The 25,315-nt window shown below is 34.7% G+C and overlaps 1 protein-coding gene and 1 pseudogene across 1 annotated transcript in view; one reads left to right on the top strand and one right to left on the bottom strand.

The window, feature by feature from the left end:
• The window catches only part of DMD (dystrophin), a 1,897,222-nt gene that overhangs the window by 1,365,466 nt on the left and 506,441 nt on the right, over positions 1 to 25,315 (bottom strand). Inside the window, 3 exon segments of the mRNA XM_039846417.1 lie at positions 2,820 to 2,937; positions 20,776 to 20,957; positions 21,582 to 21,770. Of these exon segments, the coding sequence (XP_039702351.1) occupies positions 2,820 to 2,937; positions 20,776 to 20,957; positions 21,582 to 21,770 (489 nt within the window).
• Positions 10,021 to 10,139, top strand: LOC120589034 (uncharacterized; annotated as a pseudogene).

Here is a 25,315-nt window from a genome sequence, read left to right as displayed (position 1 = left end):
CAGATTGCAAGGACCTTGTCAGTTTACAATCCCTTTTTTTTTTATTTTTTGTACCTACAGCATCTGGTCTTTCTAGGTAGTCTTCCATCCAAGTACTAACTAGGCCCGACCCTACTTAGCTTCCGAGATCAGACGAGATTGGGCTTGTTCAGAGTAGCATGGCCGTAGACGGTAAATATTCTTTATGAAGGCATATTTAAAGCATTTTTGCAACACATCTTATAAAACTGATAAGGACATAATTTGAATTAGGAATTTACTCTTCTGATTTATAAAATCTTTACCAGAAATTTCCATTAGTCAGCACATTTAGACACACAAAATACATACAAAATATAGAGTGTTCAAAATATTTAGATTATACCATTTATTGACCTTTAACATTTCAGAACCACATGGCCCCCAAGTCACACTGCAATCAGAAGTCCATAAAAATGAGCTTTCATTTATCAAACAAAAAATGTAGACATCTGCTTTTTATGAGAAGTGACATAGATGAAGCATTTATTTAAGTGGAAGTAAAAACTGAAAGTTGCTAGTTTAAGCCTCTTAGACAATGAATACCATCCCAGCATTGCAAGGAACATAAATCTTTTACTTTATTGGTTCAACCTATCTCTTGAGAACTGACCTAATAATAAGATTTTATGAGAACTGTCTGTAGTATCATTCCTTGTGTTTGTTGTTCTTCCTGCCTGGTTTGTCATTACATTAAGCTAAAAAATCTTACATCTCAAGAACTGAAGGAATAAATCCCACATTATTACTTTGACACTTGAAAAGCTTCAAGTCTAACACATATTTGTTAGTTAATAAGAGATTTCATTTTAAAATATTACTTTTTTACTTTTGGATAGATGTTTCATTCAACAAATACTCACTGAGCTCCATATCTATATTAGAAACTACTTGTTAGGAATGGACAAAAGAAAATACTTATCCTCATTTTCAAGTAGCTTAGAGATTTTTAAAGAAATAGATACATCAACAATTACAATATTACCCCCAAAAATCATTATAATTAGATTTATATACATTTCAGAGGTTACATAGAGGTTCCAACTTGACCTGGGGTCATCGGGAATGCTGTTATTACAGAACATACAGCCTGAGAGTTGAGAGTTGGAAAACTGGTTTATACACTTATTAAATGTACAATTATTGAGTATTTAAATATTATGGATGGAAAGGTGAGAAAGACCCACATAGACCCTTACAGTCACAGAGCTTACATTCTCAGAATGGGAGCCAGAAATAATACATAGCTCATCAGGCCATTAGTTAATTATAATTGTGTTCATGCTGTGAATGAGAGTAACTGAATTGAGTCTGTGAGGAAAGGAAATGCTTTCCTGAAGTATTGATATTTGAAAAAGTCTAAAGCTTGAAGTAAGAGGAAGTAGCGAAGAGGGATGGTAAACACTTTCTAGACAGAAGGAACCATCTGTGCAAGGGCCCTGAGACATCAGAAAGGCCAGGACAGCTTGACAGCATAAGGTGGGGCAGAATTGAGATATGTCATATACTTCACTCATCTCTGGATCCTGGGAGATTTCTTGAGCTCTGCCTGAAAATCTGAAATCTGAAACTCAAGTAATCATTTATGTACAATAATGATTTCATCTTATAAACCTGGACTCAGGGGTTAACCAATAAGAAAAGATGTACCCATAAGTGCTTTGTCAAATATTATATCTTTTAAAGATATAATGTAGGAATGTCCAGTTGGAGGACCTTGAAAGAGGGACCAGCATGGCTGGGTGGCAGGAACTATACAGTAATACTCTGTGCTCAACTTGCGTGGTTCAATATTTTAATGACTGGCACAGTCACATCAATGTTTCTGAGCCAAGCAGATCCCTGCTTTTCCTCTCTAGACCAATGACTCTCAAAGTGAGTTCCCAGAACCAGTGGCATCATTCCCACAAAATGTGTTAGAAATGTAAATTCTTAGGCCCTGCCCCAGACTTACTGAATCAGAAACTCTGAGGTTGGAGCCTAGGATTCTATTTTAACAAGACTTCTAGATGATTCTGATGTACACTCAAGTTTTAGAGTCACTGCTCTAGATAATTTAATCTGCATCCACTACTCACCCAAACTCCATTGAGATTGATATATTATTAATATTAACATTAATAGAAGGGCAAGTGCCAAAGCCCAGGAGTTATTAGAAGTTATTTTGACACGAGACCATTACATTCTCATCCTGACTTCTTTTCCACTTATAGAGAGAAGTATCAGCTCCCTAAGAATGGGTTCTGATTTAAAAATGTGAAAGTCAGAGATTTCACATATTTGAAGGCTGAACAGAATCTCAGAACAAGTTTGAAAACAGAAAAATATAAGTGGTGGTAGGGTAACACCAGTCAGCATGAAAACATGTATCATTCACTTCTTTTTGGAAAGGGTTCTGCGAAGATATGTTTTAACTATGTAAATATTTCTTATCCTGACCATAGACCTTGACTACATATTGGTAAATAGTAGTCCATGTGCCTGATTTGGTTTTGTATTAATTGAAAATAAATTAAAATTATTGCCAATAGTTAAAAAGCATGAGACACCACCTGCAAACTTTAGACCTGGCCACTCTTGAGAATATCTAAGAGTATTTGGCAACAGTAAACCTGCCTTCCTAAATAACAACTATCTGTAAAGTTGAATATCAATTGTACTTCATAGACCAAGCATGAGCTCTCCAGTTTGCTATAGTTCCCACCACTCCTTATATGCTCTTTCTGGTTCCTAAAATGAGCATTCGGATTTGCTGCCCTATGATTTTGGTCACAGGTTCTCCAACTTAAATATTTACAGACCATCTCAGGATCCTGATTTAAATTCAAGGGGTCAGGTCCAAGAATTTTCATTTCTAACAAGCTGCCTGGTAAAGCTGGTGTTCCTGGGTCATGGGATGACACTTTGAATAACAAGAATCTAGGTGAGAATATTGTATATTTGAAAATCATTGCTAGTGTTTCTAAGGCATGCGTTTGTGTGTGTTTGATCTATTAGTTACCCACTGCTCAAACTCACAAGATTAAAGAGACAGAGATTAATCTGATGCTGGCAGGAAAATATAAAAGGGCATCATCCTCAGGATACCCAAACACTCCCCTTTAGTATTCTTCTAGACTTGGACTACTGAAGCTGCTCTCCTTCACTTATCTCCATATTTCATGATGAATATTATATAATTAAGAAATGTGCTATTTCCAGTTATTGTGCCTAGTATATAATGTATTTAAAGTGAGACAAATCCCAAAGAAGAACACAGGATTTTCTTAAGGATGAAACTTCTGAGAGGAAATGAACTTAGAGATGAGAGAAATTGAGGAAAAAGATGTGAAAAGCTTAAATTTGTATGGTTTGCTTTTGGACTATAGGAACAAGTATTTTTTTTTTTTTAATGTAATGTTTAAAAATGTGCTTTGCCACTGTTGTTACTTCAGATATTCTAATTATTCAGTAATGTCTGGTCAGTCCTTACTGCTTTCCATATTGGGATCATATGAAAACAATTAAGAAGTTGTAAAAGGTACTGTTCCTCCCTCACTCACTGATATCTGTGGAGTGACAGCATCATTACATGCAGGTGAATTACAGGCCAGAGTTCTCCGGAGTGAGAAGCAGGAGGTGACTAGTGGCCCATGGCAATAGCAGGGCTGAGGGAGGAGCAATCATGAGGGGGCACTGCTATCAGAAGGTCTGTTTAGGATCCTTTACATCACAAATGCCCCCTTTTGCAAATATGGTAGAAGAAGGACTAACTTTGGGGCGGGGGGAGGCTAACTAACCTTTGGATTAAGACCTCAGTGAAAACTAATTTTAAAATATATCGGCTAACGAGTGTTCACTTTTCGTGTGATAATCTTTCTGTCAAGCATTAAATACACTATTTCGGTTGATCCTAAAGGATGATGTGTAATCCATTTGTGGTTTAAAGAATGATTTTAATGTTACAAATAAAAATAAAGTCATTTTAGTGTCTTAGCATATATATACATACACACACATACATATGCATACACATATACATATATATACAGTTGATCCTTGAACAATATGGGTTTGAACTGAGCAGGTCCACTTAAATGTGGATATTTTTCAATAAATATGCAATAGGCCTTCCATATCTGCGGATTCCACCAACCACAGATCGAAAACAGTATTTTCTATCCATGACTGAGAATCTGTGATGCAAAGGGCTGACTCTATGCATTGTTCTACATCATTTTACACAAGGGACTTGTGCATCAGAGAATTTGGGTATCTGTAGAGGTTTAGGAACCAATCTCCTATGGGAACCGAAGGAAAACTGTAGTTAAGTTTTCAGGAGTCAAAAGTTATACACAAATTTTCAATTGTGTGAGGGATTGCCCTACCCCAATCCCAACAATGTTCAAGGGTTAACTGTATATAGTGTGTGTGTGCATGTATGATTTTAATTGTATATATGAAATCATATAGCTAAGGATAAGGCCAAATAATAACAACTATTTCCAGGAAAGTATTAACTATATAATGATAAAGAAGGGTGCAGATATGAAAGAAATTGTGAAAGTGGAGCATGACTGACTTGTGTCTAAGAAACACCAAGTAATTACACATGGTCCTCATTTTTACCTTATTAGGTAGATAATATTATTATTTTATTTCTGAGGACACTGGAACTTGGCAAAGTTAAGGAATTTGCCCAAGGTCTCAGTGACATGTTAAGCCAGTATACAAATGCTAAGCTATCTGTGATCCAAGTCTGTGCTCTTAACCTTGAATTAAGTTCTTTATGGGTAAAATGTTTTAGATTGGGTTATATAAAGTTGCTGATAGCTGAGTTTTTTATTCCATAAAAATGAAAATTTCATATTGTTCGACTTAAAACACTATTAAAATGGAAAAGAAATTCCCCATTTCCAAGAGACATTCTAAAGATGCAAATAAATTATGAAAATTTGTCAAATTCATAAAATAAAAATCTACCACCTATAGGCAAGAAAAGAGTTTACATTTTACTTAGTTTCATTTTAAGATTGTCAAGCGGCCATGTAGAAAGGAACATAAAAGCAAAAGGAGAATGGAGCATCAATATACAACTGGCAATTGAAAGAGGAGGTAGTGGAATTGGAATAAAAATGTACATGACAGGAGACTCTCCTGACACAATCTAGAAGCAGAAACATGTGAGGATATGATAGTAGAAAACGCTGCAGCCAACTTCCACTTGTAAGATCATCTGAGGGCAGAGGGAGGCTATCAAAACAGATACACTGAAAGAAGCTGGGATTTGATGGCAAAATAGAGTCACAGACTTAATAGTGTCTAGAGTCATCACCTGTGGATTTATTGAAATATGAGATAATGAGCATCCTTATGGTTTTAACCAGTGCTTCTCAAACTTTAATGTGCATATGAGTCACCTGGGGAAAACGTCCTCATATGGATTCTAAGTCAGTAGGACTGAGGAGGGGCCTGAGAGTCTTCATTTTGAACAATTGCAAAGGGGATGCCAGTGCTGCTGGTCCAGGAACCACACTTCAAAAAGCAGTAGTATAAACCAATTGGAGTTGGGTTATTTGTCAGTTGCAGTGAAAGGGACCATATTTTAAATAATTTTATAGATCTGTCTCTCATCCCATACCCCACTGTGAGAACATATCTCTATGAACATGAAGGAAATCAATGCGAAAGTAGGATTCACTTTATAGAAATTCTCTTAGAATATGGGAGGACATTTATTTTCTATCCAGTAACGTCCAAGAAAACTTTCTACAATGATGTAAATGCTCTACATCTGCACTATCTAATAGGATAGCCACTAGTCATGTGTAGCTGTTGAGCAGTAGACATATGGCTATTATGACTAAGAAACTGAATTTTTACCTATATTTAATTATAGTAATTGAAATATACAATTAAATAGCTGCATGTGGCTAGTGGCTGTCATAATGGACAATACAGCTCCAAACCAACAGAAACTGAATTGACAATAACGACAAATCTTATTTGGAATTCCTTAACCCATACCATTTCATTATCTCAGGCAATATTTATAAGAAATGATATTCTGTGTTAAGGAATCTAGCAATAAATATAAATAGCATTTTTTAAAATTTTTGTTTTCTAGACAAATTTATAAATACCAAAGTTGTACATGTTTTCAATTCTATATTTGATAGCCTTAATAGTAGTGTTCCTTGCACTTTGTGGTAATACATCATAGAATGCATAAAATATCTTACTATGTTAATGAAGATGTAAAACTATAGACTTTGTAAATCCTTGGGCATTATAATTAAAAATCACCAAGAAGGTTAAGCTCTTTAGAAGAACAGGTTCTCAGTCCCAACTTCCTAGATTTCATAATTACTTGCTTATATGCAATTCTCAAATAAGAAATACAACTAATGAAAGGAGGTACAATACTATTATGAATTTTCTAGATTAGGAAAAAACCACCAGTTGTGAAAAGATGCTTATGGTAACTGAAGTAATTTGGACACATATATTCACTCTTAAAAATGGCCAATTTCATTATAAGCTTAAATAATAAGATAATTGTTATAACGAGATATTAATGAACATTCAGCATACATAGGGACAACCTGAAAATAACAATAACTAAAAAGGGGAGGATTCAAAGATCCAAATTCGCAAAGGGGAATGGAGATAAGGCACGCGCAAAAGAAAATGGACGACTGTATATATATATATATATATATATATATATATATATATATATATATATATATATTATATATATATAAAACTATCCTTTACATATTAGTAATAGTAACCACACACAGAAGACTCAGAACTAAAGTATATAACATAAAACAAGAAGAAGCAGAGGCAAAACCCACAAAAGCCAACCAAAATGAAGAAAATAGAAACACAAGGACAAGGAAGCAATGGAAACAGCAAGCTACCAGAAAGCAAAAGATAAAATGGCTATAAGAAGACCTCATACTTCAATAATCACTGTAAATGTAAATGGACTGAACTCACCTATAAAAAGGCACAGAGTTGTAGAATGGATCAAAAAACAAAACCCAACGATATGCTGCCATCAGGAGACACATCTCAGCTCCAAAGACAAATATAGGCTCAAAGTGAAAGGGTGGACAATGGTATTTCAAGTAAATGGCATTCGGAGAAAAGTGGGAGTGGCGGTACTAATAACACAAAGTAGACTTCAAAATTAAAAGGTAAAGAAAGATACAGAGGGACACTTCATATTGATAAAAGGAATCATGCACCAAGAAAACATAACATTTATTAATATCTACGCTCCCAAACAGGGAGTCCCGACATATGTAAAGCAATTACTAACAGAACTAAAGGGAGAAACAGACCAAAACACTATCATAGTAGGGGACCTAAATAACCCACTGTTGGATATGGACAGATCATCCAAACAGAAAATCATAAGGAAATAACATCCTTAAATGACATATTAGAACAACTGGACATAATTGACATTTACAAAATCTTCCATCCCAAAACAGCTGCTTATACATTCTTCTCTAGTGCACATGGAATATTCTCAAGACTTGACCACATACTGGGACACACAGATACTATCAACTAATATGAGAGCTGAAATCATACCAACCATATTCTCTGATCGTAATGCTTTGAAACTAGAGATCAACTACAAAAAGAAGGCAGGAAGAACCATAAATAAATGGAGATTAAACAACATGCTACTGAAGAATAACTGGATCTGAGAAGAAATAAAAAGAGAGATTGAGAGATACATAGAAATGAATGATAATGATAATACAACATATCAAATCTTTTGGGACATGGCAAAAGTGGTCATAAGAGGAAAGTTTATATCATTACAGGCTTACCTCCAAAAACAAGAACAAGCCCAAATAAACAACCTAATGCTTCATTTTTAAAAACTAGAAAAGAAAGAACAAATGAAGCCTAAAGTCAGCAGATAAAAAGAAATAATGAAAATTAGAGCAGAAATAAATGAAATTGAAAACAACAACAACAACAAAAATAGAAAAAAAAATGCAACGAAGAGCTTGTTCTTTGAGAAGGTTAATAAAATTGACAATCCCCTGGCTAGACTCACTAAAGAAAAAAGAGAAAGGACACAAATAAACAAAATCAGGGATAAAAGAGGGGAAATTACGACTGATATCACAGAAATACAAAGGATCATATAAGAATACTATGAAAAAGTATATAACACCAAATTTAATAACTTAGAAGAAATGGACCAGTACTTAGAAAAATACAATCTTCCTAGACTGAATCAAGAAGAACTGGAAAATCTAAATAGACCAATCAGCAGTATGGAAATTGAAACAATCATCAAAAACCTACCAAAAAGTAAAAGTCCAGGACCAGATGGCTTCACCAGTGAATTCTACCAAACATTCATAGAAGATTTAATATCTATTCTCCTCAAACTCTTCCAAAATAATTGAAGAGGAAGCAACTCTTCCCAACTCATTTTATGAGGCCAATATCAGCCTGATACCAAAACTTGGTAAAGATAATACAAAAAAAGAAAACTACAGACCAATTTCTCTTGTGAACACAGATGCAAAAATCCTAAATAAGATACTAGTGAATCGAATACAGCAACATATTAAAAAGATTATACACCACGATCAAGTGGGCTTCATCCCAGAGGCACAGGGATGGCTCAACATACACAAATCGATTAATGTGATACAACACATAAACAAATTAAAAAAAAAAGAATCATATGATGATATCAATAGATGCAGAAAAAGCCTTAGACAAAATACAGCATCCATTTATGATCAAAACACTTTACAAAATCAGTATAGAAGGAAAGTACTTTAACATAATAAAGGCCATATTGACAAACCCTCAGCCAACATTATACTTAATGGTGAAAAACTAAAAACTTTCCCTCTAGGATCAGGAAAAGGCAAGGCTGTCCACTATTGTCACTGTTATTCAATATAACACTGGAGATCCTAGCGAGTGCAATCAGGCAAGAGAAAGATATAAAAGGCATCCAAATAGGAAATGAAGAAGTCAAACTGTCACTATTTGCAGATGACATGATTCTCTACATAGAAAACCCTAAAGACTCCGCAAGAACACTACTAGAAATAATAATCAAATACAGTAAAGTTTCTGGATATAAAATCAACATTCAAAAATCCATAGCTTTCCTATACTCTAATAATGAAGTGTCAGAAAAAAAAAGTGGCAAAAATAATTCCTTTTGCAATTGCAACAAAAAGAATAAAAAACCTAGGAATAAATTTGACGAAACAAGTGAAGGACCTATATAATGAAAACTACAAGACCCTATTAAAAGAAATCGAAGAAGATACAAAGAAATGGAAAGATATTCTGTGTTCTTAGATTGGAAGAATTAACATAGTTAAAATGACCGTATTATCTAAAGCATCATACAGATTTAGCGCAATCCCCATTAAAAACTCATCAGCATTTTTTAAAGAAATAGAACAAAAAATCATCATATTTGTATGGAAGCACCAAAGACCCCAAATTGCCAAAGCCATCCTGAGAGAAAAGGACAAGGCTGGAGTCATCGCTCTGCCTGACTTCAAATTATACTACAAAACGACAGTAATCAAAACAGCATGGTATTGGCAACAAAACAGACACATGGACCAGTGGAACAGAATCAAGAGTCCAGAAGTAAACCTACATTCATATATGCAAATAATTTTCGACAAAAAAGTCAAAAACATACACTGGAGAAAGGAAACCTTTTCAATAAATGGCGCTGGGAAAACTGGAAAGCCACCTGCAAAAGAATGAAACTAAGAATGAAACTAGACTGTTGGCTATCACCACACAGCAAAATTAATTCAGAATGGATTAAGGACCTGAGTATAAGACCTGAAACAATCAAATGCATAGAATAAAACATAAGAACTAAACTCAAGGACCTTGGACCTAAAGAGGATTTTATGAATTTGGCCTCAAAAGCAAGGGAAGTAAAAGCTAAAATAAGTGAATGCGACTACATCAAACTAAAAAGCTTCTGTTCAGGCCTATGACCTAGCCACCCTGAACATGCCTGATCTTGTCTGATCTCGGAAGCTTAGCAAGATTGGGCCTGGTTAGTACTTGGAAGGGAGACCACCTAGGAATATCAGGTGCTGTAGGCATTAATAACAATAATAATAATAATAATAATAATAATAATAATAATAAATAAAAAGCTTCTGCTGAGCAAAAGAAATTGTCAACAATGTAAAGAGACAACCATCAAATGGGAAAATATATTTGCAAGCAACACCTCCGATAAGGGCCTAATATCCAAAATATACAAAGAACTCAAACAACACAATAACAGCATAAAACAAATGATCTAATCAAAAAATGGGCAGAAGACCTGAACAGACACTTCTCCCTAGAGGACATACAAATGGCCAACAAATATTTGAAAAAAATGCTCAATATTGCTAGCTATTAGAAAAATGCAAATCAAAACTGCAATGAGATGCCATCTCACACCTGTAAGAATAACTATAATCAATAGGACAAGTAATAACAAATGTTGGAGAGGATGCAAAGAAAAAGGAATCCTCATACATCACTGGTGGGACTGCAAATTGGTTCAGCCACCATGGAAACAGTATGGAGGTTCCTCAAAAACTAAAAACTGATCTATCATATGATCCAGCAATTCCTCTACTGGGTATTTACCCCCAAAGACTTGAAAACCCATATCTGAAAGGATATTTGCACACTGATATTCATAGCAGCATTCTTCATGGTGGCCAGGACATGGAAGCAATTGAAGTGTCCTGCGATAGATGATTGGCTAAAGAAGCAGTGGTACATATATATAATGGAATATTACTCAGCCATGAGAAGAGACGAAATACTGTCATTTGCGACAACATGGATGGACTTCAAGATAATCATGCTAAGCAAAATAAGCCAGATAGAAAAAGTTGAAAATTGTATGATATCACTTATATGTGGGATATAAACCTAAAAGCAACAAATGAACAGGACAAACAAACAGAGACTCATGGACATGGACTATATAGACTAGTGGTTACCAGAGGGTAGGGGGTGGGGAAGGGGAAGGGTAGGTAGGCTGTAGTTAAAGGGGTCCATGACCTTATGGGATTGTGTGGCAGGAGGAGGGTGAAGTGGGTAAAGGAGATCAAATATATAGTAGCTGAAGGAAACTGGACTTTGGGTGGTAAACACACAATAGAATGTACAGATGTCAAATTATAATGTACACCCCAAAATTATATAATTGTATTAACCAATGTTACCCCAATAAACTTAATTAAAAAATGGCCAATCTTAAAAAAAAAGAAAAAGAATCACCAGCGATATTCAATTAACATGTTATACATGCAAAATATAAGTCCATTATTTAAGTTATTAATAAAACCTATATATTTGATTTAAAGGAGGGCTACCAGTATGAATTAGAGAAACTGAATTTTTAATGACTTTTTTACTTTGAAATGTATGACATTTAGAAACTAAACTCACAATGATGAAAACTAAAATTAATTTGTTATTAAAACTGTTGGCTTAAAATCTTAGCAAAAATAGTTTTAATAAATAGATTATTTTTGATTTTAGCTCAGGTATTGTGTATATTCTCCCAGAATGCTCACATATGCTTAAATATGTAGTCATTTTAACTCCCTTGTATAAGGTTTTGTTGTATTTACTCTATTAAGAAAGTGATAAATGAAGGTGATATTTAAGCCCAGGTTTTATTCAAGTTATCACAGAAAGGTGAATTAGCAGAATTTATCTCCAGCCAGGAGATTCCAATGAACATTAGGGGTTGAAAACAATTATGCTGGTTTTCAACATTGAGGCATAATTTTTACTTCAGCCCTTGGTGCTTACAAGTGGCAAATATTTGGGTAGCTGGGCCCACACAGCATGGTCGTATCAGGATTAATATAAACTGGAGGCATGGAGGTGACATGAAGGCAGGTTTATGTTATATAAAAATGTTTTTACCTAATTATTTATAAACTATGGTATATGTTGTAAATTATCTATTAAATAGCTCTTCTGAACTTGTACAATTTGTGACTTTTAAATATAACTTTATTTATAAATAACCAATTATATTTATTATACACCCCATGAGAGATATCAATATAATTAATCTTAATGATACAGGAATTGATATTGGACTATTTTACAGATGGGTAAACAAAAGTTTACCTGGGTCAAAAGGCAAGCAAAGTGAGACAGGAGAGTGGGAATCAGGTGCTTTGGCCTTGGAGCCTGCTTCACCATCACCCTATACTGCCTGTACTAATATTAACTTTTTAGAGATGAATTTTATATCTCTTCATTATTTCATTCATGGCAGTACTTATAAGGATGAGGAAAAAAAAGAAGAACAAAGAATATCATTTAGTGAAACCTTATAGAGACTGTCATTAAAAGATAATTTTACTCATTCTTCTCACCAAAATAAAAAGGATAGTCACTGTTGAGAAAGCTGTTCTTAACACGAGGTTTACATTTATGATAGAAACCATAATATGTGGTTTTAATAATGATAGAAACACAATGAGATCCAGTTCCCCTCAAGCATACAGTAAACAAGGTAAAATTAATGACCAGATATTTTAAATATTTATAGGGTTTCATTAAATGTATAAATCAGAATACATGATATGTCCTAGGCCAAGATAAAAAAAACACTGCTTTAAAATAGAAAAGCAACATCGAATTTTTTAAAGAAAAGTTTCGGTAGTGCATGTACAAACACATGTCAAGGTGTCTTGTTTTATGGCAGTAATAAATGGGTCACATGTAGCACATTATCATTTTTCAACACTCAAGGTTTGTAATGTTCATCAAAGTTCAGTGAATGCCTTGTGCAATATACAGTTTAAAACTGAGAACCTATTAAGAACAATGACCACAAGTAGGTAAGATTATCACCATCACCGTCGCCTCTACTCTACCACATTTACCATCACTATTTTTACCACCATTGCTCATTCCCATACTCAATTTCTGAAAGTTTACTCCCAGCATCTGTGCAGGTGGTTAACCCTCCTTGCCCTCCTGCACCTCTTTGCCTAAATAAGTATGCCTTCTTTCCTCCAGATCCTAATCACACCTAAAGATCCAGCTGCAAATCCTGACACAGGACAGAGTTCTTCTGTCTATAAATCTTAGACACTACTATAGTACTTTCCATTGGAGAATGAAAACAATGAGGAAAAGGTCTAACAGAATTATATAAAGAGGGTAAAAGATTCCCCCCCGCTTAAAATGAATGTGTCCTTCCTCTTCTTTACAGCATCGCCATTCCTACCTGACATCTTGGGTCAGGGGAGAAACCGAGGAGAACAGGTCATGTACATTTTTCAAAAGTTCCCACACATTCTGATAGTTTCCATTATATTACATCCTGCAACCATGGTCTTGGAAGCTATAGTTTTTAGTCTAGTATCTAACAATGAATACTTTAGAAAGAATTCACCTGCAAAGTTCCTCTTCCTACAACTAGAAAGAAAAGGCAATTTTTAACTCTCCTTCAAAATTAAATGTGTATTAATATTTATTTGCCCAATGAATGGAATGTGAGAAATATTATGATGTTTAAAAAGGATTTCGTAAAACAAATATATGCCATTGTTTTCAAAATCCTGATCTATTTTATTACTCCATCCATATAGCTCAACAACAGTTTAATTATTGATATTCTCCGACTATCTGGAGCAAGATTAAAGTTCAAAATGCAAACAAAATCATTTGCATTTTGAAAGCATAAATTCAAAATAGTAACAATAACGTAATAAAGAAGCCTCATGGCTGGATGCAAAAGATTCTTGTGGCAAATACATTAACGGTAACCGTCAATTTAATCTCCCTGATTAAATACTTACAAAGTAGATGAAGAAACTCGCAGAGGTCATCACAAACCAAGGATGACTATTAAATACAATGATTGGAAGACTTTAAATTATCTCTAGGAAGAATGGGGAACATTGACACTCCAAGATACATATTCATTTATTTGGTAATAGAAGCCCACTCTCAATTTCAACAATTATGTCACTATATAATACCTGACACAGTGCCTGGCACATACTAGATACATGACAAATATTACTTATACAAATCAGTGGTATCACTTAATTTACCAATCAAACATAAGAAGACACAGTACAAAAATGCAAACACTTCTTCAATCAGAAATATCAGAATTAAGATTATAAAAATGTCAACTTCCATTAAATGTTCTCCTGTCGAGCCATTCTCTTAATTTAATTTGAATTATTTTTCAGTCATAAATCAGAATATCATCATTTTACTCCTTGCCAGCTCCATCACAGTGTTTCTCAAACATGGCCAGCATCCTCTTGCCTCAGAACTTTTCCATTTGCTTTCCTCTGCCATAGCCATCTGCATGGCTTGTTCCCTCCCTTTATTTAGACCTCTCTTTAAATATTACTTCATCAGTGAGCCCTTCCCTAACTGACCACGTACACAGAATAACACACGCCTCACTCTCTAAAATCAAGTCCCTGACTTTTCCCTTTTTTATCATTGAACGCCATCTGATACGATATACATATGTTTTAATTGTCTGTCTCCCCTCACTAAGCACACAAGCTCGATAAGAGAAGGAGTTAGTCTGTTCACTGATATTTCCCCGGTATCTAAAACAATCCTGGGAATATAGCAGATAAGAACTGTTATTTTGATGGATGAATGAATGATTGACCATAATTTTCTAATTATCATTATTTATCTTTGTGAAAAGGCACTGTTCCAAAAACTGCTACTTTCTTCTCTCATTACTATGAATCCCAGAGATTTGGCTTTTCTGTTTATAATTTAAACTATAAGGGTCACATATTTTATATTACTGGAACAAGGAATATCAACATATTAACTGCACGTTTACAGAAAAAAATTGTCATGGCCCGCTGTATCCATTTGAACCTGACCAAATTACTGTATGATAATAACCTCTGCTTATTAAGCCAATAATTAATTGTCAGTATTCTCATATTGAATCTATTGTATATTCTTGCATGAGACTCTCGCTCCACCCATGGGACATGATGGCAACTTTTGAGGACTGAATGAGACGTCACCAGCACCATTTTTGGAGCTTCTAAGAAAGCACTTAAAATGTTTGGCCCACTTCAGTTGATAGAAAAATAGCAACAGAAGATATCAGAAATAGTGGTTTATGAAGAAGGAGTGTGGATTTATATTTTTTTATAATTGTTTCAATTAGATCAGTGCTTCTCAAAATTCAATGTGCTAAGCAATCAGCTAGGATCTTGTTAAACTGCAGATTCTGATTCTGTAGATCCATCAGGGTGAGAACTGAAATTGGGCATTTTAACAAGTTCTCAGGTAATGTTGTTGCTGCTGGTCTTTGAACCACCTTGATCTACAAGGAATTCTAATTTTAACATTATTGGAAAAATTTTAAAAATGATTTAATGAAACTGTAATATAAAATCACAAATAAGAGTCTGAGATTATGCATTATTAAAATGTTCACTGTGACAAATTCATTTCACTGATTGGAACTACCCAATGAAATTCATTTGTTCATGCATTCATTCATATATTCACATATGCAATGTGTTGGTCACTTCACCTGGGAGAAAATCCACTCATTTGTTCAGAACCAACTTTGCTTTATTCATTTTCACGTATGTTCTCTTGTTTTATGATTAGAACAGACATTAAAAAAAAAAGCCGAGCCAGATTTGTTAGACATATTTTCTTTCAGTCAAAGTGTTGATGGTGATCCACAATTATTTCCCACGTATGGCTTATATTTTCACCCAGATATTATTCATATCTCTCCTCCTGCTGACGGAAACCAGAACATAACTTCAGTTGGCCTCTTTACTGACTTGCTTTCATTTTTTCCCTTACCATCACAAAGGTTTTAGTTTCCCCCTGCATGTCCTAACCACAATTATCAGAGAAGTTGATGGAACTTGCTGTGCTTATCTTTATGAGTCCTTGTAGAAATGTCAGTAAATCTCTTTTGCTCTCTGCAGGTTGCATTTTTCAATCAAATTAATTAGTTTATTCATAGAGAATAAATCTCCTGTTGTCCCTATGCCAGTTGTCCTCTTGTACTTCCACAGTTGGAAGTTTTGTCTTTTTTCTTTTCTCTCCCTCACGTCCCACTAACTGAAGGGTATTTTGCAGCATAAAACAAAACTCATTTTGCCTGCTCTTCTTAAGGTTTCAAACTTGAGCATGTCAACATAGTCTTGTTCTAATTATTTTATTTTAATTATGCAATCAGGGTACTTAGTTCTTTCATTTCAATCTCATAAACATTGTTAAAGAATTGTAATTTACCAATAGTAGTATGTTTGTGCCAAAGTGTTTCATGGCTAGAGATATCTTAACAAACTTATTTATTGTATTAGCTTTTACTTCATCATCAATTCACATCTGTGAAGATATCAGAATTGGAGAGGAAAGAAATCAATAAGGAAAGAATAAAATGAAAATAGAGTAAAAAGAAGGAAGAAAAGAGGGAGAAGCATCTGCATATTTGGTTTTTTATATTCCTTTACAAGCGTATTTTTAAATGTTTCCATTGAAAAATTATAACTGCAGACGTAATTTTAGGCACCTTGTTCATGTTCCTTTGCCCCCATAGAAAATATTCATAAACATATTTTTTGCAAAAAAAAAAAGAGTGTGACAATTAGAACAACCTGGAGGGAAAAAGTGAAAAATATAGATGAGACAAAGCCATTTGGTATGGTTAAAATAATTAATACATGGCCAGTTATTTATCGTGATGATCATTCTTTACATTTTGTCATAATGTTGCTTTCACAAAGTACTTTTTCATACCCTATCTCAGCCAATGTCTCTTAGAAGTGTGCCAGACATACAGCTCTGAAACTAAGCATCATAGAGGGGGGAAGTGTGTTGCCTTAGTTCACATGAATAGGTGTTTGAGAAAGTGAGACCTTATCTGTTAGGCCAATTAGAGTAGATCTAGCATAAGGTAAATATTACGGCATTTTTATTCCTTCTATTCTTCTTTAATTTCTTGTTTTTTTTGATAATTGTTAACAATTTGTGGGCTAAATAGTATTTCCTAGATGCGACGGTATAAAGGTAGCGTCTGCATGCATGAGGCAAGGATGTCTATTTCCAAAGCAAAAGCATCTTGACTGTTAAAAAGGCCAAAAAAAAAAAAAGCAACTAAAATAAATACAGCAGGAAGGATTATGAATTAACTACTGGGCTAAGATAGTGGGATGCACTCACCTGGCATAAGACAGTAAGTAGCATCTCTCACCTGGGTGACTACACTGACCTTAAAACTGTCCTTTCTTCTTCCATTAGCAATACTGGTATTTTATTTACCCATCTCTCCCCTACCTAAAACTATCTGATGGCTTTTTCTTGTGTTTATGCTAGAACTCCAAGTCCTCGTCTTTTACCCTTACAATGCCATACCTGACAAGACCTCTACCTATATTTCAACCCCATCTCATACCTCAGCTATCTAACCTTCTTTCTTGCAACTCTCCAGCCATGCCGGACTTTTGATTCCTCTAACAAGCCAAACTGTCCCTATTTTAGGGTCTTTACGTTGGCTGTTCCCTCTGCCTGAAATGTACTCCTTCCTGATCTGAAAATGGTGGTTTCTTCTTGTCATTGAAATTTCCAATTAAGTGGTACCACCCCAGAAACAATGTTCCTGGATCACAAAGGCTAAAGTAGCCCCTCAAATACTCTATCACAATAGTTTGTAATCTCTTCAGAAAACTTATTCCTATCTGATATTTTTTTAATTGGATGTCAGCCTCTCTAGAGAGTCAGGAGATCTGAGACCCTACCTTTTGTGATCATTACTTTGTCCCCAGGATCTTGAAATGTATCTGTTATCTCAAGGTATTCCATTAATATTTGTTAATAATTGTGTGTATATATGTACATGTGTACATGTGGTGTTATATATAGTTCTTTATATATAGTGGCATATATATCACAAGGGATATATCAAGTATAACTTGATTAATACTGATAGATATGATGGCAAAGAATATTGATAATTATCAGGTGTAAATATTCATACATTTTAGTTATAAGCTTACCTGTATTCCCAACCAATTTTATTTTACTTTTGCTATAAGATAGTGACTTAAGAGTTCTAGCACGGTTTTGGTTATATCTCATATGCCTAGACAAACCTTAACTATCAGTCCTCTCATCACTAAATCTATAGTTAGGCAGAGATGATGAATTCTGACTGCATCTATCCACACCCTGTGTTTGGGAGAAAGATACGAGAGGCGTGGACTGATCCATTTTTGTTTTCTAGGATTTACTAGGCCTTCCTACTCCAAAATAATCGTGTTTGGAAACAATAGGTCATGCTCCAAATTGAAGCTAGTCATCAACATAACCATTATAATAGAAACTGAACAGGTAACAGTTAATTAAAACATTAAATAAAACCGAGAACTATTATTTTTTAACTACTGATAATATCCTACTGTCATAACCAGCTTTTTGATTCTTCCAAAAAAATTCTATCAAAAATTAGGTCCAGCAGAGTTTGCATAATGGCTTATCTCATTTAGAATTTAATAGATTTTTTTGCAAGAACACACACTAAGTTGGTAAAATTGTTATGGAATATTTACTATTTATAAACTCATAAGAGAGTTATGAATGTGCTTTGCTTAAATAATACTTTGCATACGTGTATTTCAACAAATTAACCAAAAAGACTGTGCTACAGTTGGTTATATATCCATGTCTCATTTTTAAAACTATATTTCAGCAAAACCTATTCCAGCTAGAAGGCTGCCCTTGCCCCACTGATAATCATTCTAAAAGCTTAAACACAAACCAATGTCCCCAAATTTTCCCTAAGGACAAACTATTTTTTGATGGTGATCCTAGCTAAGTAATGATATTACCACATTAGGTTTCCTATCCTTCAGTAAAATGAGGGTTAGGAAATTACACATATCCACATACACACATAAACACACATACACACACACACACACAGATGTGGTAAGGATTTCTAAGTGTTATTTATAAACAGATGAGTGTGTGTATATACTGTAATGATTTTTTCAATTAATCTTTTTAAAAATGTTATAATAACAGGTTGCAAACTTAGATTTTAATTTTAAGTTGAATTTACCTTTCCTTGCAACCCAGTCCCCAGTTGCAAATAATTAATTGATTAGTATGAATGATTAATGTCATATTGTTAGTCCTATTGAAAAAAAGGAGTGAGGAACAATGGGGGTACTTAGCCTCCAGAAGAAAATGGAAAAATAGAATGTAAAAAGGAAAAGACAGTGATGGCACTGTGGGAAAAGCAGTAAAAGAGGAGGCTAGATATTAAAGACTTCAGAATTTTGTCTGAGGTTGCCCTATTTAAATCGTACAGATCAGTGCCAACGGATGCTGTAATCTGAACAATGTTGGCATATGACCACAAGTAGGCAGCTCTATATCTTATGATTTATGATGATAAATGGGTGGAGTAAATTAGTTGACTCTTGGGTGGGGGAAAGGGTGCAGTATAAACTCAACAGTTATAATATGGTTATTATAACCCTCACCTCAAGGGTTAGTTGTAATCATCAAAATGATCACAGCGGAGGAAAATGTCAACATGCATAGACTAATATCTCCTGTTTTGGACTATCAAAATTTGTGAAAATTCTATCTTTTTTATGCCTTCCCTATTCTTTCAAAAGATATGAGCTCAAAAATGTATAGCTCTCCCTTCCTATTGTCACACTATAATTTAGTGCTAGAATTGCAATCTTCCCAGCATATCTAATGAGTTTCTTTGGTCCTATTTTAAAGCTTTTAATCTTCATAAATAATAGCTAAGTAAACTTAAGGCGCTTGGACAATTTCTTTAGCTTAATATATTCAAATCCACAGTTGGCTCTTCATTTCTTTTCATTTAAAAATAAATCTATCTTGTCTCAATAGGCTCTACATGAATACACACACCTAACAATATAAATCAAAGCAACACATCGAGAATAATGAGATCTACTTGTTAACATTTATAAGAAAAGTGCCATTTTCAGAAATGTCTCAAAAATTATTTTCTGATTAAGTCAATATATATTCTCAAAATATTTCACAACCACACAGTACTTGAATAAGGATTTCCAAACACAGATGAGAAATTTTTTTTCAAGAGGATTTCCATAAACATACGAAAAACTATTTTATATTTTTGAGGGCTTTTCCATTAGAAGAGTGTTTCCTGTCAACTACACCTAATAGATGATTCTATGTACAGGCGTAGCTCGTTTTACTGTGCTTCGCTTTATTGAGCTTCACAGATGTAGCTTTTTTTTAAAGTTGAAGGTAAGACCCTCTACCAGCAAAAAGATTACAACTCGCTTTATTGTGGTGGTCTGGAACTGAAGCCACAATATCTCCGAGATATGCCTGAATATGGCTTCCTGTGTATACTGCCCTGCCTCCAATGGTCATATTTTAATTTTGGAGAAAACCCCCAAAATATTAACTATGACAACGTTTTGGCAACTTTTAAAGTTCTTTTATAGTTCTGTAGACACTGATCCTTCTAGCCAACATCTCTTCAATTACAAAAGTGAAAATTAAAAAGTAACATGTATGAAAATCCAACCAAAATGTCCCCTGAAGAAGAGCTCTGCATGCTTTAGGAACAAACTGAGACTCCTAACTTCAACAGGAAACTGCATCAAATTAATAGTAACATTCCAAATGAGCTATTTTTAGAAATTGAAAATGAAGACTTACTTGCTCTGCTTTTCCATGCTAGCTACCCTGAGGCATTCCCATCTTGAATTTAGAAGATTCATTTGTTCTTGTACTTCAGTTTCTTCATCTTCTGATAATTTCCCTGATCCAATCAGTTGACTTCCCAATTGTAGGACATTACCAACCCTTCCTTGATTGGATGTCAAATCCATCATGTATCCCTGACAAAAAAAGAAATTGAAACAGTGTTTAACACTTTAGGTAAATCATAATTTTTTTTTCAATTTTAAATGTATACCCATTTAAACTATAATTTCGGTAAAAGTATTTTAATTTTTGTTTAAGAGAACCCAATATTGTTTTTAATATGATTAAAGAAAATAATTAGCTTAGGTCTCCTTTTGCAGAAGAAGACCCTGATATAAGGATTTGTGTGCAAGGGAGCTGAAGAAACAGCAAAGAGGACAGGGAATGAGAGGGAGGCAAGTAAGTGTGTCATCTCAGGAAAAGCCTCCCAGTGAGTGTAGTTTAGCCTGACACGACACAGGCACTCTTGAGTGAGTTATAGTTTAGCATTGTCGTGACCCAAGAGAAGGGAGCTGGGATTTCACATTCCTGTATGAGTCACTGGCAAAATCCGATCTCAGTACTTTTAAGTGGTTTTCTCCAAGGCAGAACTTCATATGCTGGCTGTTGGAATCTCAAGCACATGAACGTTTATTTGTCTCCATCTCAAAATAAAAACTAAATTAACAAAATAGAATCTTACAGAGTGAGCTAAAAAGAGAGACTTGCTTTTATGACAAGTCATGTGCTGTGTTTCATAAATCAATGTTTTACTTTACCTCATGAGTATGAAATTGTTCTTTCACTTCTTCTACATTATTAGAAATCTCTCCCTGTGCTTGCAATGTGTCCTCAGCTGAAAGAAGCCATGAAAGTACTTCTTCTAGAGCGGTTTGGTAACTATCCAGGTTTACTTCAGTCTCCATGAATGAACTGCCAAATGACTTGTCTTTAGGAGCTTCCAAATGCTGAACAATAAAACAAATTGGGTGTTATACAATTAGTATTTTTGCAGACTGTTCCAGTACATTAAGTGATAAAATGAATGAAATATTTAAAATGCTAGAAATGTCCACTCGCATTATCAGAGACATCAACAGCCGACACACACAACAGTGATCCTGCATTTTAGCAGCCTCACAAATAACCACGCAAATTTTCAAATGGTAGCCAAAATCAACTTCAAATTAATATTTTATTACAGGTCTTCTGGATTACTATAAAGAGTGAATTAGTACATTTCTTCATGTGATACTTTAAATGCTACAAATCTTTATCCATAAGTATTTTTTTTTCAGTTCGTACTTTCAATCCTTTACACACACATTACTGTATTATATTTATATAATATATTCCAAATGCACATTAGAGACATCTCTTCTCAAATGATAATGAAATGTTTTTGAAAATTTACAGAGCAGAAGAGTTATCAGTATAAAAATAAGTAGGGGAGAGAGGTAAAATTTAAAAAGAGAAACCTCATCTACACTTCTGAAATTTCTAACAATATAATGACTTCCATGAATTAAGCCTTTATTTCCAGAAGGCTGTGGTTTAAGTAGCAACACATTATCTTAGGAGAAGTAAAATATAAAGTATTTGCTTTCTAATTGAATTAGCAGGATGTTCAATGAAATTCTCAATAGTTGTCTTGGAATTTCTGATGAGATCCTAAAGTTGAGAACAAAGGGTATGAAGTCTCCATAATCCTAAGAAGATGCAGGCCACCAATGAAGGAACTGCTAAAAGGTAATGACGAAACTGGCCTCACAACCCTAAATCCACTACCTCAGAGGTGTATAAGAGGAAGCAAAGAGATTGGAGAATTCTGGCAAGAAAGGATTCCTCTGGAATGCTATTATGTCTAGGTGTGTCTCCACCTCAAGCCAAGCGATGGAGACTTCAAGAGAATCACCTGTAGTAGATAAGGTAGTTTACAGGATGAAATATTGACCTGGTTGTGTGTTTACAGAGATTCAGAAACAATGAGAAAAGTACTACCATGTGACAGGAGAGACCTCTTGGGATAACCTGTGTGTCTGCTGCTTTAATCTCAGGGCCACCATCAGGGGTAAAAAATGTGAGCAAATAAGAAAATCTGCCTGAATTTTTCGTTTGGGTCAAGTACACTCATGCTAGGTTGCTGGGCTTCAAAAACCTAGCTAAGATAGTAGAATGCACTCACATAAAGTGAAGGACTACACACAAGAGGATTTCCTGCTGAGGTAAGGAACACAGGCAAACTGTTGACATGGGAGCAGAGCAAAACTATTGGAGAAATATTTGGAGAGGAATCTTCTGTGTACTCCAAATACAGCAAGCAAGCACTGGGCCCTAACAAGCAAGGTTTTGCAAAGGAAACAAAAGGCAGTGTAAAACAATCAGAAGTTATTTGGGGGAATTTCACAATCCTGCTTAGAGAAAAACCCATCCTTTTTATGGTTTGCCTCAGGCATGTCTGCTTTTTCTATTTCCAGCTCCCCTCAATGCGGGCCTTACCTCACTGAGCTGCCAGCACCAGCGTAATTGTGCACATCTGATAAATACTCCAATTTTGAAAGTTTAATGTTATAAATTTCTCCAACTATTAAGTCCTTTAAGATGGCAAAATATAGCGGCAGTCTTTGGTGTGATATTTTCATCAAATGATACACTCTTTATCTGTGTCTAGAGAGTGGCAGAAATATGTCATCCTGATAAGTCAAACTCACCCAGCTCTAGTATCTCAAACAGGGAACAAGTGCCATAAGAGAGATATATGCAAGGGCCATCTCCAAGGTCAAGGCAATTTCTGAAGGTCTTAGAAGTTATAACAAGTTCCACAGTATATCCCTTCTGCCCACCCCTAAATACTATTAATAATAAATATCAAAGTCAGCATAAAGAGAGGAAAAGTTACAAAAAGGGAGCCTGGGAGACGTGTGTTGATGGGATGAGCTTCATGACTATTCAGCCCAAGCAACTGCACAATACTCAAGTCTCAGAAGGACCCCATGCTTGTTTTATCCACTTCTTAACATGGCCATCTCAAAATTCTTAATAATTTTATCTTTAAACTTGGGTTTTGTAAGCAAAGTCCAGTGGGGTGATGAAATATGTACATGAGCAGAGAATATAAGTACAGTATGTGTGTTCACCCCATTTGCATCATATAGTTTTTTTTGTTTTTGTTTTTGTTTTTTTTATGTCTCCTGAGCACAGGATGCTGGTGAACTCACAGGGTATGGCAATTTAGCACAACTCAAGTGAATACAAGGTAAGTGTGTTATGTCTATGACTGAGTGACTGAGGGTACTAACAGCCCCAGGAAGTCATGCTTTCTATTTGAAACAGAAATTGCTTCAAAGCCAAAAAGAAGGCAATTCTAAGAAAACACAAACACAAACAACCAAGGGATCCTATCACATCTCTGCTCACTCTTATTTTTTTCTTGTATTAGCCAACCATTTATGCTGAAACTCATGACATATGACATAGGAGGAAAGGGAAAGATAGGGCAACCCATACTTCCTTTTCCTTTCAGTCCTTCTACTCATCAGTAAGCCGAAGGTAAAGAATATTAGTAGAATATGCACCTATCATAAGATGAAATAAAAACACCTGAATTAGTTGTGCAACATCTCCACATTAAGAATGAAATACATACATATGTACAAGCTACAACATACAAATTGTCTGATAACACTGATTTTGCATGAGTTAAATGCTCATATGTGCATCTGCCACTGCAATTGGACAATATAACAATAAGCAGTAAAACACATGCTAATGATTTAAAATTTTAATTTTCTTTATTCAGAATGATGTTAAATAAGAAAAAAACAAAAACAAAAACAAAAAAAACATCAGGGCAAGTAGAGAGAGAGAGCATGAAATTAGAAAATTAGCTTTATATTTTAGTAATTTTAACAGCACTTTCCTTCCTGCTATTCGAACAAGGGTCTCTGTATTTCATTTTTCACTGAGCCACATAAATTATGTAGCTAGCCCTGTGTGTAAGTCAAAACATAAAATCCAATCCTGGATATTTTGCTTTCTCTGGGTTACAAGTGAGAGTTAATCAGAGCTTTATTGTGCACAACAGAACATGGTTATAAAACCCAGGGGCTTTGGAGGCAATCAGTCAGTGTTTTTCAATCTTGACTCAGGCCTGAGGTCTTGTCACCGTGCAGAAGTTACTTAGTCCTATCATAAGCCTTAGTTTCCTTATACATAAAGTGGGAACAATAATACTTCCCTAATAAGATTGTGGAAAGAATTAAAGGAGAGTATATAAAGTGTTTGGCAGAATACCTGACTGGGCGAAGGAACACAATAAATTATGTTATGCTGTAATTATTATTAGATCCTTGTATACATAATAACCATTTTGAAACATAATCTACCCATAGGTTACCTTATTTAGTCATTATCCAGATTTCAAGAGTCAGACAATTACTGTAGGAAAAAAATGACCCCAAAAACTTCAAAGAGCAAACATCAATTAAATCAAACCTTTCTGAAACATCAACCT

Source organism: Pteropus medius, unplaced genomic scaffold (assembly GCF_902729225.1).
Source record: "Pteropus medius unplaced genomic scaffold, Ma_sr-lr_union100, whole genome shotgun sequence".
NCBI classification, from domain to species: Eukaryota; Metazoa; Chordata; class Mammalia; order Chiroptera; family Pteropodidae; genus Pteropus; species Pteropus medius.
The sequence above is the reverse complement of the archived record's forward strand: the minus strand, read 5'-3'. Positions and strand labels throughout refer to the sequence as shown.